Genomic DNA, 14,839 nt, shown 5'->3' with positions numbered 1-14,839 from the left:
GATTAAACGAAGTTGCTAATTAGGGTTAATGTTTTTTGTATGTTAAATAAATTACCAACTTATCACATGAAATTGTTTTGGTTATCTCATATAACAATTTATATTTATTAATAATCTAAAAAATTGCAAAGTGTTATACCAAACAATTATGTTTATTTGTCCTATTCCTACCTTTTTTAATGTTCGCATCTGTTATTTTTTCAATAAGAAAATAAAATTTTACTAGCCAAGAAAATAAATTCATAACTTTTCACTCGAAAACGTGATTTAACAATGTTAATTATTTTAAGTATATTTAAAATAATAATAAAATCAGTTTGCTTTTTAAACAAGATCACAATTCAGTTTTTTTTTTAAACCCATCAGACAAGAGACAACATTCTACAAGATCATACGTTACTCTTAATGGTTGGGTATAATTACGTATGAAAAAAAAAAAAACATGATACATATTTATATGAATTGCATGTTTGAATATTGAAAGAAGCCAAGAAAATTTTCCTGTTGTAAACGGTAATTATAAAATTCTGAAATTACTTGTCTTTGGAATTAACTCACAAAATTATTGAAAGTTGACTGTTGTAAAACAGATTTTATTACCGTTGCAATGATAAAATAAAAAGAAAATTATTGAAATCTCTTAAATCTGACCGTTGTAAAATTAATATCAATTTTTTTTGGTAATTTTTTTTTTTGATATCAATTTCGTTTTTCTTTTTAACTTCCTAATCCTTAATTTCTTCTTCATTCATTCATCGTTGTGATAATACAAAACTCTCTCTTCTTCTTCTTCTTCTTCTTCTAAACCCTAAAACCAAAAGTAAATCCATAAATTTTGTTCAAGATCCTACTAATGATGCAGTTTAGTTCGGTTCTCTGTTCTCTTCTCGAAACGGTAATGATCCGTAACGGTAAGATTTATCATATCATCGTTTGGTTTCATCTATCGAGATCCTCTGTTTTTTTTCTTCTTCCTTCTAAATCGATTTCACCAAAGACTACGACAGAAATTGAAATAGTCTCTGCGAATTCCGCCGATGATTATCCACAGAGACGCTTTCACCAGAGGTTTAAAAAGTGAAGAGAGAGGAATCGAGCGAAGGTATTAGTAATATATTTTTCTGTCTTCTTGATTTGTATTTGAGATTAGGAATGATTTAATTAGAGATGATGATGTTTACTAGTGATCTTAGAGAATGAATGGTTACCTTATAGATATGTTGTGGATGCTGGAAACTTGAGATAAGTGTAGGAATTGTTTTGGATGCACACAGGACAACCTATAGTTGTAGCCATGTTTGTGTCTCGCCGTGTTTGCTGAAGAAGTTGATTAATTACATCTTAAGACTTAAGTAAACCATTGTCTCTTTCTCTAGCTTCTCTTCTTTATAATCTTATGTACTTGTGTCTCATCATATGTTTACTTGACTGATGGTTTGCTCCTCAAAGTGTTGATACTTTGAGTCCATATATAGCCTTGTGACCCAAGAATCCGTGTTGAGTCATTGTTAGTGTTCCCGATTTCAAAGTCAAGTGCTGCTCACCAGAAAAGAGTTTTTACAGGCTTTATACAGACAAGAGTTTCAGTAATGACTTGCAGCCGCATACCTTTCCTGAATTATTGAGATCGAACCTTGCAAACACACTTCTGACCTTGAAAAAACTAGGTATTGATGACCTGTGGTTGTGCACTTCGATTTTATCAATCTCCCAGCTCCTGAAACGCTTGATGCAGAGTCATAGAAGTTTTGAATTACTTGGGAGCACTGGATGATGAAGGTAACTTGACAAATACATGTGAGATAATGAGTGAGTTCCCCTTGGATCCACAGATGGCGAAGATGCTCATCAGTCAGTCCTGAATTCAACTGCTCTCGGTTTCAGCCATGCTTTCAGATACACCCTTACTTGGTTTCTGCAGCCATACTTTCAGGTACACCCTTAGTTTTGTTTTTTATATACTCTTGCTAGCTTTGATTAGGTATGTAGTTAAGTTTAAGGCTTAAAACTTGATAACAATTTCCATTCTGCATTAAGTATTAGAGTTAGGTGTTATCATCAGCAGTCTCTAGTCTCGGTTCTGCATATCCTAAGTAAGTGGCTGATGCAGATACATAGTTGTTTCAGTTACTCAGTCATGAAGCAAATGGTATTAGTCTCCTCACCTCTATGCATCTGCTGACCACTTCCATGGACATGTTCTGTTATAAAAAACAAATTCTGTAATTCTCTGCTTTATTCTGCCAAGAGAGACTCAAAAACCAGCAGATGAAGCTAAATCTAGGTTTGGGCACATTGATGGAGATCACCTAACATTGTTGAGTGTCTAACACGCTTTTAAGCAAAACAGTAAGTGGTTAACCCTTTCTCTTCTTCTTTTTGTTTATAGATGCTTTAGACCATTAAAAGTTCATTAATTAGTAATTGGTTCTATGAAAAGTTCATTAATTAGTAATTGGTTCTATGAAAAGTTCATTAATTAGTAATTGGTTCTATGAAAAGTTCATTATAGTGGTTAATCAGTAATTGGTACTATGAAAAGTTCATTTCATGTTCTTGTTTTCTTTGGTTTACTATCTCGAGGTATTATAAGTAGGTTCGTAATAGTCGTCATCTTTTAATTTGATTTGGAAAATTAAAATAAATTTGTGTGGTATTATGAAATAAAAGAGGACATCTCTTATGTGTAACAAACAGGTAGCTGCTCCCTCTCATTTGTGGTTTCAAATTTCAGAACAACCACCAAATCGCCTCACGATGTTCATCACAACCTTGCAGGTATACTATACTTTATTATCTTTAAAAAAAAATTAAGAATATGATATGAAAATATACAAAAGTAAAAAAGATTTTATGTTTTTTTTACTGCTGATTTTACAGAATGATTTAAAAGTAAATATCAAATTTTTACAGAATGATTTAAAACCAAATTTTTATTTAACCAATTTTTTTTCTTTTGTTTAATCTAAGTGTTAAATTTAAATACGTTTAAAATAAACTGGACATACAGTCCCTTTTTGATTCGTCTGTTTGGTGTAAAAATTCAACATGTTTTCACTTATTGTAAATGTAATGTTTAAAAGCTTCAAAGTTTGTTTTTAACTTTTTTTATAAATATTATTTGAAGTAAATTGTTTTAATTGTTAACTAAAAAGATATTATTATATAAAGTGTTTTAAAAAGCTAAATATTAAATTTCAATACATTGAAAACAAACAATTTAGAGTGAGAAAATTTTATTTGATAAGATGTTGCGTTTTTTATTTATTTGGGATTTTGCAAGACCAATTTTCAAAGTGTTTGTTATATTTTAATGTGTGAGATTCACACAAGGCCATCATAACTTAATTATTAGAAATATAATGTAATAATTATCAATGTTGGATAAATTGTTGTTAAGAAATTATCCAAAAGTTTACAAAGAAGATAAAAAATAAAATTCTAAGAATTATCTAATATATTTGTCTTAATATTCACTCTTACCAAACTATTTAGAGTTGCAATATTGGTTTTAGTTCTAACCATGATTTCTTGAATTGATCTCACTATCCAGTTTTCTTCATGTATGTTGGTGGGTATATACTTCAACTATTAATGGTTAACCTGATTTTAGTTCAATTCTAGTTCAGTTGTTCTTTTCTTTTTGTTTTTGTATCTAAAAATAATGGTATAAGTAAGCATACATTACTTTTGTGTATTACTTACTCAAATTAATGTAAGGCTTATCATTTACCTCTAGCATCTAGCGAAATGTTTTTTTATTTATATAAAGTGTACTGTCTAACCAAATATTACCAAATAAAAGAGTGCCACATGGAATTTGGGTATTCCATAATCTTGTATAAGATATTTTTGTTTCTCTCCTAATCATCTTTGTATTGCTTTGGAAATATACTGCATTTTAATTAACATCTCCGTAACTGGTTGGAATTATAAATACCTCTGCTGTTAGCATCTCCAGCTTCCTCCTCAGCAACAATGAAATAATTAAATTATTCAAATTCCACATGACCTACACCTTGACCTACACCTTGTCCAAGTTACGTTCCACATGACCAGAGAGGGTTATTGGCCAATCAACTAAGCCATCATGATGTTTAGGAGCCCAGACAATGTGATCTAAACTACTAACAACGAAGCGGTGCAGCTCTTATACGGTTCAAAACAGTATTTTCGTGACCTGAAAGATGCCAAAGTGGGATTCTTACAATTTTCTCCTTTGGATATGCATTGATTTCGCTTCTTAGTGAAGAAGGGATGTAAATGAGAATGGGGCAGTTTGCTTTCATATATTATCTTGAAAGTAAATTATCATCTTGAAATAAATTAAATTTAGTACTAGTTTGCTTTCATATTAATTAGGTAGCAACCACACCTATTGAAGCAGAAGCAAAGGCATTACTAGCTGCGATTCAACAAATCTGGTTACGAGGATATCGTAAAGTCTATATGCAGAGCGACTGTTCTGACTTAATAGATATGCTTCAAGGGAATCTTCACAATGCCTTAATTGAAGGGATTTGTCAGGATATCTTACACTGGTATGCTTCCTTTTCTGAAATTAATTTTGGCTTTGCTAAGCGATCTTGTAATGAAGCTGCCCATCTTCTCGCTAAGTTTGGTTGTTTAGATAGTAATTTTTTATGTACGGGTGTTTATCCACCTCGATGGCTGCAGAATCAGTTGTATCATGACTATATTAATTCTTAATCAATAATTTTTTTTTGTTGAAAAAAAAATAATTAGGTAGCATCAGTTGTAAAAATCTGATGTAACTAATTTACTTTGTTAATTTACATTACAACGAATCACCTAACAAAAGATAAATTCAAGTACTTTTTATTTAGTTATTTTTTTTTAATATAAGTTTGGTTGACAAAAAAATATTAATATGTTTTTTTATTATTGTGTAAAACAATTTAACAAACTATTCTTATAATTAATCTAATAATCAACGTGTATGACTAAATAAGCAAATATTATACCAAAAAAGTTTATTTATTTAATTCTATGTCAATTATTAAAATTAAATATTTTTTTCTTCCTTTATTTACAACTAAAAGAAATATTTATCATCACTTATTATAATTGTTACAATTATCAACGCTATTTAGATTAACTTTTGTTAAATTAACATTTTCTACACAACTAAAAGCATATTAACATTGAATACGAAATTGACAAAAATATATTGAGATAAGTGACACATAGCATTCTTTTCAACTACTTTAATTATCTAGAGTCTTGTGTGCCAATTTTGTGAGACTTTAGCCATCTAAAGCGTTGCTAAGATTCATATCATTATGGACTCAGCAGTATCAATCAATAAGTATGGAGTTCCACAAAAGGAATACGTTAATTATGCTGACACAACAACTAATGTACAATACCATCAATGATTTTTTGTCTGCTATATCATTTATCAATATAACACTAGCCTTTCATGTTACACCAGCAAAAATTGGCCATTAGATTAAAATTATTTAAATTATATCAAATCTTGAAATTGAGAAGGTAATGGCCAAAATTTTAACGATTTTAGATGACATCTTATAAAAATAAATAAATCAAAATATATTTCTCCTTACAACAAAATATTTGAAAGCATATAAGATTGATGTGAAAAAAAAATCAATTTGTACCTAGCTCTTGAACACTCTGATTCTTTAAGATAATGTGTTTGCGAGTTGTTTATGAAAATGAAATTTGTTGTATTATATAATAGCTTATACAACAAAGTTATTATATATATTTATATAATTTGTATATTCGACAACAAAACTCCCATCTTCCAAGTTTGTTGGCATTGAAATAATGATCAGTTACTTTCACAATAGTTACAAACTATAGAAACTAAAATATATACGTCGGTCGGTCCACTTATTTATTTTTTGATAAATATCTCATTATATTTTGGGTTGGCACAAAACATTAGTTAAGCAAAAAAAAAAAAAAAAAAAATCAAAACAAAAGTAAATATAATGTTTTAAGTTTTAGTATTTTTATAAAAAATTCGTTTAACAGTATTACCAACCATGTTTTCAGAATAATATATTTTAGTTTGAGGAAAAACTCTTCTATGAAAAGACACATGATGCAAAGAGTGTCATTTTGACACATTTCACACAAATTAAGAAAACTTTGAATTATACATATATACACCTCTATTTCATAAGTGTTTAATAGTTTAATTAATTGTAGATTAAAAGTAAAATTAGGAAATTTAGTATTAAAAATGCATTGAAAATTTAGAATGACACTTTTTATGAAACAAAATTAAAACCCTACGGTGAGACCCTTTGTGCAAAATAGTTATGATGAGAGTTTCAAACCATTGCCTCGTTGACGTGTTGCACCCTCAACGTCAATGAGGATGGACACCAATCTTAAAGAAGCATTTAATGGATAATTCAACAAGTTAATGAAGAGTATGTTGAGATAAATGTAGATTTAAAATACTACATGGAAGATGTCTACCTTGAAAAACTTCAAAAATTTTATTGAAACCGATGAAGAGTAGTTAGACAACATAGGATACACAAGCGATGGTCCAACATGAAACCTTGAAAACCTTATTGAATTTGTTATGTATGAGAACTATCATAAATTAAAGAGCTTAGAACACTCAAAATAGAGTTAAGATTGATTCATACTAAGCCAAAACAACAACAACAAAAAATCAAAACTAAATCGTAATTTTATTTGCAATAATATAAAAAAAAAATTCCTTAGTTGACCAAGGTACAACTTTATGGAAAGATAAATAAGGGTTTAACCACCAAGTTTGAGTCTCCTCATCAAAGTATATAGATTTTTTTTTTGTTGGTAAAATTAAAATGGTGGTAAAATTTACATAATATTTCAAATATTTGAATTCATTATCATAATAACTTAACCCATAAACGTAAATTAAACTTTTATAATAAAATATAGAGAATTTTTGAGAAATACCCCCTTTGTTGTACCCCTTTTTAAAAATACCCCTCTTTTCTATCCATTTTCAAAAATACCCCTTTTCAAATATGAAAAATTATAAACTTTTATATGGTTAATAAGGTACATCGAGGTCATCATTACTACTAGAAGACTAAATCCAAATATTTATAAGGTTTTAAAAGGTTCTAAACGGCATTTATAATGTTTTTATAAGGTTTTTAAAAGGTTTACACAGTTTTTATAAGGTTTTTAAATGGTTTTTAAAAGGTTTTTAAAATGTATTTATATGGTATTTATGAAATATATATATATATAAATTTACACACATATAAAGATAATTTGTGTATATAAATATAAGTTTACACATATGTTTTTGATAAATTTCAAATTTTATAGTGACTTTTTGATAAATCTAGAAAGAGGGGTATTTTTAAAAAGTTGTATTGGAAAAGGGATATTTTTGAAATTCCCCCTAAAATATATGGTTGAAAATGAATTCTCCAGCGATAATCTAGTTATTTTAAAAATAACAAAAAAACTATATATTAAAATTGTGAATTTTAGTTTTATTTTTTAAAATCTTAAGAGAAAAAAATTTATAAGTGATTTTTTGAATGTACAATATTAAAAATAAATAAATAAACTGTTTATTTAATGAAAAATGGTTTTTTTCTTTTTAATATTATATATTCAAAATATCACTTATAAACTAGGATTTACCCCGTGGTACACCACATCTCCATAATTTAATTGGTCATTTTCGTAGTTAGTTTGTATAGGCTAGTTGTTTATGTGTTTATTTCATTTGAATTTTATATAATTTTATGAATTTGTATTATAAGTAGATTCATAGAAATATTTGGTCAACACACTGTACACCACGAGACAGTTTAGTTATAAATAAAAAAATTCTATTTTAATTTAACCAGTAAAATATTTTAAATATAGGGAACCCGAAAGAAAAATATAATCATATTTATGTAAACTCAAAATTGTTCAATCAAAATTATGTACAATAGTATTATATTTTTTAGAGTTAAAATATTAATAATACTTTAACTTTTTGTAGAGTTTAAATATTTTAAATATTTTTAATATTCTATAAAGCTTGATTAAATATTATTATATTTTAAGCTTTTAAAAGTTTTAATATTTATAATATTTAAAATTTTAAAAAATAAAATATTGACATTTTTGAAAATTTTTAAAAGTTTTATTTTTCTTAAATAAAGAATCATATGAAACTGAATTAATTTCTTAATGAGAATTTGTTAGAAATACCCCTTTTGGGATGCTCCTTTTTAAAAATACCCTTCTTTCTTGTCATTTTTAATTTTACCCTTCTTAAAATTTTAATGACAAATTTACCCTCTTTAATATTAACTCTCCCTTTTAACATACCTAAACGCACACCTTCTTCCTTCTCTCTCCTTCTCTCTTTGCCGTCTGTCGATCTCGCCGTGTATTATTCGCGGTGTTCATCGACCTTCTTCTCTAGCATCATCTCATCTTCTCCGATTTCTCCTTAGTCGTTGTCTCACCTCGTCTCTTGTTCTCTGTCGTTATTTCTTCTCAATTCCATCTTCTACTTAGTCATACCTTCCTTTTGTTGCTAACATATAGAGTTGTCGTCATAGGTGAGCTTTGATCTTTTCTTCTTCTTTGCTTTTCTGATTTTGTCTTAGGTTTGATAATATCACATTTAAGGTACACGTTTATGTGATTTCTACAGAAAATAGAAAGATTCATTGAGCGCACATAAGGTGTTTGGTAAAATGCCAAAAAAATAAGCTTATTGTTTTATGCAAATTGCTGTTGGCTAATGGATGAGAAGCATATATTAAGTATGATTTTTAATAGTTGTGGAAAGAGAATTCTATATGATATGGATTTTTGATGAATTGGTTGCTAATTATGTGTTGATGTCTGCAGTTTTTGTATTTAGATGATTAGAAGATGGTATTGTAATGAGAATTGTTGCATATGAATATGAAATAGATGGTGAAGATGTTTGTTCAGTTGTGTGTGTAGGAAGAGTGAATTTGATAGGAGAGCCCATCACCAATGAAAGATACTTAGTGTTGTAGAGAAACTTGATAACTATAGGTTTGGTGTTGTTATGTTGGTTTTGTTGTCTAGAAGAGCTGATGTGTTAAATGGACTAGATGAGACTCATATATCATGTATTTGAGGTAATGGACTAGATGAGACCAGTTTTGGCTCTCTCTCTCCTAGCTTTAGTTAATTCGTTCTTTAATTGCAGGTGCATTGTATCCTCTTGACTGCAGAAACTGAAGCTTTGAATCACTTGATGTCACAGTCGCAGAATTGGCTATAAGCTCCCGTGGATTAGATGCTGGAGATCTGAGAATTGCTGAACACATAACTTCTAAGAAGCTTGAGAAAAGAATCAAGATTCACCTCGTCATGTAACGTGTTGGCTCGTTGTAGAGATTAATAAGTGGACAAAAGAGAAGGAGGTTACAGTGGGCTTTACAAATGAACAAACGGATTTCTTTTATGTATGCATAGCTTTTGGAGAAGTGAAATTAGAGTCTGAGATATATTCCATTAAACCCGTAATTATTGTTTGTAATCGCTAACTACTTCTGATTTGGTTGTGATGGTTCTTCTTTCATTGTGTTAATACTTATGTATGTTACTGTGTTAATATGTATTTCAACCTCAAGTTCATGTGTTAATACTTATGTATGTTTCTATTTGTTACCTTTGTGACATGAATGGAAGATTTCTATGGAACTGTAAGTAGGTAAAATACTTTTAAAAGCTATACAAAAATCTTGTAAAATCTTTTAAATGCTTCACAAAACCTTACAAAAACATTGTAAAACTTTTAATTAGTTTTTAAACCCTTAATATACATTTAAACACCTTATAAAACCTTATAAAAACTTTATAAAAACCTTATAAAAACCATATAAACACCTTATAAAAACCTTATAAACACCTTATAAAAACCTTATAAACACCTTATAAAAACCTTATAAAAACCTTATAAAAACCTTTTAAAAACTTTATAAAGCCTTAATACACATTTAAACACCTTATAAAAACCTTTTATACAACTTTATAAAGCCTTAATACACTTTTTAATTAGTTCTTAAACCCTTAATATACATTTAAACACTTTATAAAAACCTTATAAAAACCTTATAAACATTTTATAAACATTTTATAAAAACCTTATAAAAACCTTTTAAAAACTTTATAAAGCCTTAATACACATTTTAAACACCTTATTAAAGTCTTTGTAAAACTTTTTGAAAACTTTTACAAGATTTCTTATAGGTTTTAAAGTTTGTATAATGTTTTTATATATTTTAAAGTTCTTATTAGAGATTGATGAGTTGTACTCATTTTAGAACCTTATTACTTTGTATTTTACGTGTAGAATCATGATCATAATATCATTTACCAAGATCTTAACTACATACATATACTTCTACATAGAGCTAAGAAACAAGGAAGATTATAAAAGGTTTTTAAAAAGATTTAAAAAGGTTTTTAAAAGAATTTACAAGGGTTCTAAATGTTTTAAAAATAAAATAAAATACAAGGGTTTTAAAAGGTTTTACAATCTTGTAAATACTTCACAAAACCTTATAAAAGCGTTTAAAAACTTGTTAAAAAAACTTTTAAAAATCTTTAAAAAGGCTTGTAAAATCTTTTCAATACTTTTAAAAGTTTTTAAAAGTCTTCTAAAAACCTTTTTAAACCTTATAAAAGGCTTGTAAAATCTTTCAAATGCTTTTTAAAATCTTGTAAGACCTTTTAAATACTTTAACATTATTTCCATAGGTTTTCAAAGTTTGTAAGACCTTATTGCTTTGTATTTTACGTGTAGCATCATGTTCATAATATTATTTACCAAGATCTTAACCACAGACATATGAATCTACATATAGCAAAGAAAAAAGGAAGATAACTATATTATAATAAAGCCAAGAACGTGGATGAAAACAAGCACCACTACAGCTCCACACCACAACCTTTTACAAATGCAAGCAAACACCACCAACATTTTTCCAGCTGCAATTCTCACACCTGAAATCGCCCACCTCAACATTGGAACCAAACAAGGGATTGATCCTTCACAGATAACAACTTCTTTAACAGTAGGACACAACACTATATTCCTCATAAGCTTTATAATCGCCTTTAGTCCCACCAACAACACCATAATCCATTACAAAAACCATGATAATCTTTATGAAGATTCCAACCTGTATAAAAACACATTAAAAATCAATTTAAAACCTTTTAAATGCTTTTAAAAGGTTTGTAATTTTTTTTGGTACACTAAGATTATGAAACAAAAACTAAATTTCAGAGTATACCCTAATGAATCTGTACCTACTAACATTCTATTCAATTTTACCCAAAATTTATATGGATTCTACAAAATTAACACAAACCTGAATAATGGATTCAATAGTCCATAACTGACGACAAGTGCTACGACAACGCTAGAGAGAGCAGATCCAGAGAGATGATAGAGAGAGAGAGAGAGCAGATCCACAGAGAGATGATGGAGAGAGAGAGCAGATCCAGAGAGAGATGATGGAGAGAGAGAGCAGATCCAGAGAGATGAGATCCAGAGAGATGTGATTCAGAGAGAAGCAAATCGAGAAAGTAGATCGAGTATTGAGAGAGAAGAGATCCTAAGAGAGAAGAAATCCAGAGAGAGAAGAGATCCTAAGAGAGAAGAGATCCAGAGAGAGAAGAGATGTAGAGAGAGAGAAGCTCTCCAGATAGAGAGGAGATGCAGAGAAAGAAGAGATGGAGAGAGAGAGAGAGAGAAACGATGTAGAAGAAGAGATGATGGAGAAGGAGAAACGGGTTTTTGCAATTAGGTTAAATCATTAAGGGTATAACTGTCTTTTTATACAAAAAGAAGGGTATATTTAAAAATGCTCTCCCCATTAGGGCATTTTTAAAAATGTATTCTCCAAAAGGGGCATTTTTAAAATTGTCCCATTTTTAATTTGGATGCCTGAAAAACCAACTTCATGCTCATTTGTAGTTGGGAGCATATTAGTACTATTTGTAATGTTTTAAACTATTATCTATAATTTTCTACCTTACGTAGACTTTCTACATATATTTTTTCCTTTATCGATTGAATTATATACGTCCGTTTTCAAAAACTTAAATTGCTAAATGTGCGGAAAATTGTATTTTTATTATAAATATGTTTTATGTAATAATATAAATCAAAACAAATAAGATTATATAAATTTATTAGAGAGAGATGTGATTTATCATATAGAGATTTTAGGAAATTTGTTTGATGTAATAAATATTTGTTTCCAGTTTTGTTATTTGCTTGTGATTTAATTACAAAATTTACTTTTAAGTTTTGTTATTTATTCAAATGGCAAGGGTTTGATTATGCAAATACTACCAAATAAAAGGTTATAACCCAAAATAGATTTTAGTACAAAATGTATTTAGAAAATGTTAAGATAGATTTATTTCTCTTAAACACTTTAGAAAAAAACTAAAACTCAAATTTTTTTAATTGAATATACAATATTTCCCCATTGTTTAAGTGTTAGTTTTTTGTTTTTTTTTGTTGTTGTTGTTGACATCAGTAAAAGTGTTAGTTGACCAGTGATAAGTTGGCCTAGTTGTTAATCCTCTAGCTAAATCATAGGTTTAGAAAAGTATGCTCTCCAAAAGAGAGTTATAACTAATACTAACTACAAAGGTTTGACTTTGCCTTACGGGGATGTACCGGCCCATGGACTCAGTCAGTTGCAAATTCACTTTTTTGACAGTTTACAACCAGTTGTAAAGTGACGTTAGTATAGTGGCAAATGATAAGTTCACTGATGGACAAACATCATCATACCAGGGATTGAGTCCCACTCCCTACATATCTGTAGGAATTTGGCTAATGCATCAGCCAGTTGTTGTCCAATATTGATAAAAAGAAAAAAACAAAAAAAAAAAGACAATTTACAACGGTCTCTTTGAACCTCCCAATTCATTTGCATGCTTTATGCCATAGTATAGTAACTCTAGCTAGTATGCATACTTCAAATGATAAAAGTTTGGGATAGACAATTCCAATTTCGAGATGCTTACTTCAATCCATAAATAGAACGATGAAATTTGCATATTTTTCTAACTAAAATAATTTTTTTATTGATATGGCGAAAGTAAAATTTGGATAACCGCCTTACAGAATTGAATATAACATACGTACCTAGTCATCAAATATTAAGATAATCCTGGCGACTATATATGATTACTTTTAAAAATGGCATAGACAAATCACAAATGTATCGCTATGGACCGACTTTTTCACGTTTGTATTTTTTTCAACATAATTAGTTTATTAAAATTCAACTTTAAGACTTTATTAAAATAAAAGCTTTAACTAAACCTCCTCAACATATAAATAGATAGCACAAGCTTTATGAGATCTATTGAACTAAAAAGTCATAGAACAAATGGGGAACACTATCATGGTGAGGAGAAACAAAGTGAAAGTTATGAAGATCGACGGCGATATTTTCCGGCTCAAAACTCCGGTAACAGCGAGTGACGCCACGAAAGAGTATCCCGGGTTTGCGCTCTTAGACGCCGAGACCGTGAAACGTTTAGGAGTTCGAGCCAAACCGCTGGAGCCGAATCATATCTTAAGGCCGAATAAAACATATTTTCTAGTGGACCTTCCGATGGTAGATAAGAAGAATAAGCTTCCTTACCGGAGAGTTATGTCCGGTAATATTCATGTTGGAGCCAAGGAGCGTCTTGAGATGTTAATGCTTTCTCGGAGAACGGTTTCGGACATCGGTATCGCTAGTTCGAACAATGGAGACGGGCCTGGACCTGGACAGACGAGGGTGACATTGAAGCTGCCTAGGTCTCAAATCAAGAAGTTAATGGGAGAAAGCCAAGATGTTTCTGAAGTCGCGGCGAAGCTTATAAGCGTTTATTTGGAGAGCTCCGGTGAGATACAAGCCGGAGATAACAATGGCTTAGGTCGGAGAATAAAGAACCATTACAAAGAGGTAATAACGTCGAGAACTTAATTAGTATCACACAATATGTTAAGGTTTCTTCTAGCTAGTATCAAATTTTAAACCATACATTATAAATTTATAACACACACTAACATAAGCTATGTATGATGTATCACAATATGCAGAAGCATGTAAGGTTTGCAGATGAAGGAGGTAGAGGAGAGATCGTTGTTTTATATTAATAATAATAACATCGCAAGATTCAAGGTTTCCACAATATCTTCGTGATTACGAAAGATTTATGAGTTTTTGTCTAAACTCAAATTATTTTGTTCATAAACATCTTTTATCAAAATGTATTTTGTACATTGGTAAACATCTATCTTAACATTTTTGAAGTACATTTTATACTAAAATCAATTTTGGATTATAACTTTTTAATTTGCAATATTTGCATAATCAAACCCTTGCCATTTGAACAAATAACAAAACTTAAAAGTAAATTTTGTAATTAAATCATAAGCAAATCGCAAAATTGGAAACCAATATTTATTACATCAAAAAATTTCCTAAAATCTCTAATAAATCGAATCTCTCTCCAATATAAATATATAATCTTATTTGTTTTTAACTTATATTATTACATAAAATATATTTATAATAAAAATACAAATTTTCTTCCACACAATTTGCAATTAAATTTTTTGAAAACGAACGTATAGAAGTCAATCGATAAGGGAAAAAATATATGTACAATGTCTACATAAGGTAGAAAAATTTAGATAATAGTTCAAAACCATTACAAATATGACTAATATGCTCCCAACTACAAACTCCGAATTAAAAAATTTATCCAGTTTCATTCGGTTTTTTATTTAAGAAAAATAAATCTTTTAAAGTAAAACTTT

At 29.1% G+C, this 14,839-nt stretch overlaps 1 protein-coding gene and 3 long non-coding RNA genes across 5 annotated transcripts; 3 read left to right on the top strand and 1 right to left on the bottom strand.

Annotated features, from left to right (window-relative positions):
- The first annotated feature begins 987 nt into the window (after nt 1-987).
- Nucleotides 988-2,778, top strand: LOC111829707. Of its 2 annotated transcripts, XR_002833066.1 has the most exons (4): nt 988-1,102; nt 1,564-1,933; nt 2,128-2,349; nt 2,698-2,778. It is a non-coding gene; the product is annotated as an uncharacterized LOC111829707 (long non-coding RNA). The 2 variants fall into 2 exon arrangements; XR_002833065.1 differs by having other exon boundaries at nt 988-1,933.
- A 5,581-nt stretch (nt 2,779-8,359) lies between these two features.
- On the top strand, nt 8,360-9,638 carry LOC111829677. Its single transcript, XR_002833045.1, has 2 exons — nt 8,360-8,573; nt 9,200-9,638. It is a non-coding gene; the product is annotated as an uncharacterized LOC111829677 (long non-coding RNA).
- A 1,114-nt stretch (nt 9,639-10,752) lies between these two features.
- On the bottom strand, nt 10,753-11,499 carry LOC17879551. Its single transcript, XR_002833047.1, has 2 exons — nt 11,373-11,499; nt 10,753-11,180 (listed from the first exon to the last, which is right to left on the bottom strand). It is a non-coding gene; the product is annotated as an uncharacterized LOC17879551 (long non-coding RNA).
- A 1,916-nt stretch (nt 11,500-13,415) lies between these two features.
- Nucleotides 13,416-14,173, top strand: LOC17878207 (uncharacterized protein At1g66480). The gene is made up of 2 exons (XM_006285085.1): nt 13,416-13,979; nt 14,117-14,173. The coding sequence occupies exons 1-2, from the start codon at nt 13,416-13,418 to the stop codon at nt 14,171-14,173; spliced, it is 621 nt and encodes a 206-aa protein (XP_006285147.1).
- The last annotated feature ends 666 nt before the right edge of the window (nt 14,174-14,839 follow it).

This window comes from Capsella rubella, unplaced genomic scaffold (genome assembly GCF_000375325.1).
Source record: "Capsella rubella cultivar Monte Gargano unplaced genomic scaffold, Caprub1_0 scaffold_7, whole genome shotgun sequence".
Classification (NCBI taxonomy): domain Eukaryota; kingdom Viridiplantae; phylum Streptophyta; class Magnoliopsida; order Brassicales; family Brassicaceae; genus Capsella; species Capsella rubella.
This window is presented reverse-complemented; position numbering and strand designations above follow the sequence as displayed.

Excerpts from the sequence above, each read along its gene's own strand:
- LOC17878207 (XM_006285085.1), top strand. The coding sequence starts at position 13,416 with ATGGGGAACACTATCATGGTGAGGAGAAACAAAGTGAAAGTTATGAAG. Across the intron at positions 13,980-14,116 it reads TAAAGAACCATTACAAAGAG|AAGCATGTAAGGTTTGCAGA; the intron begins GTAATAACGTCG and ends CACAATATGCAG.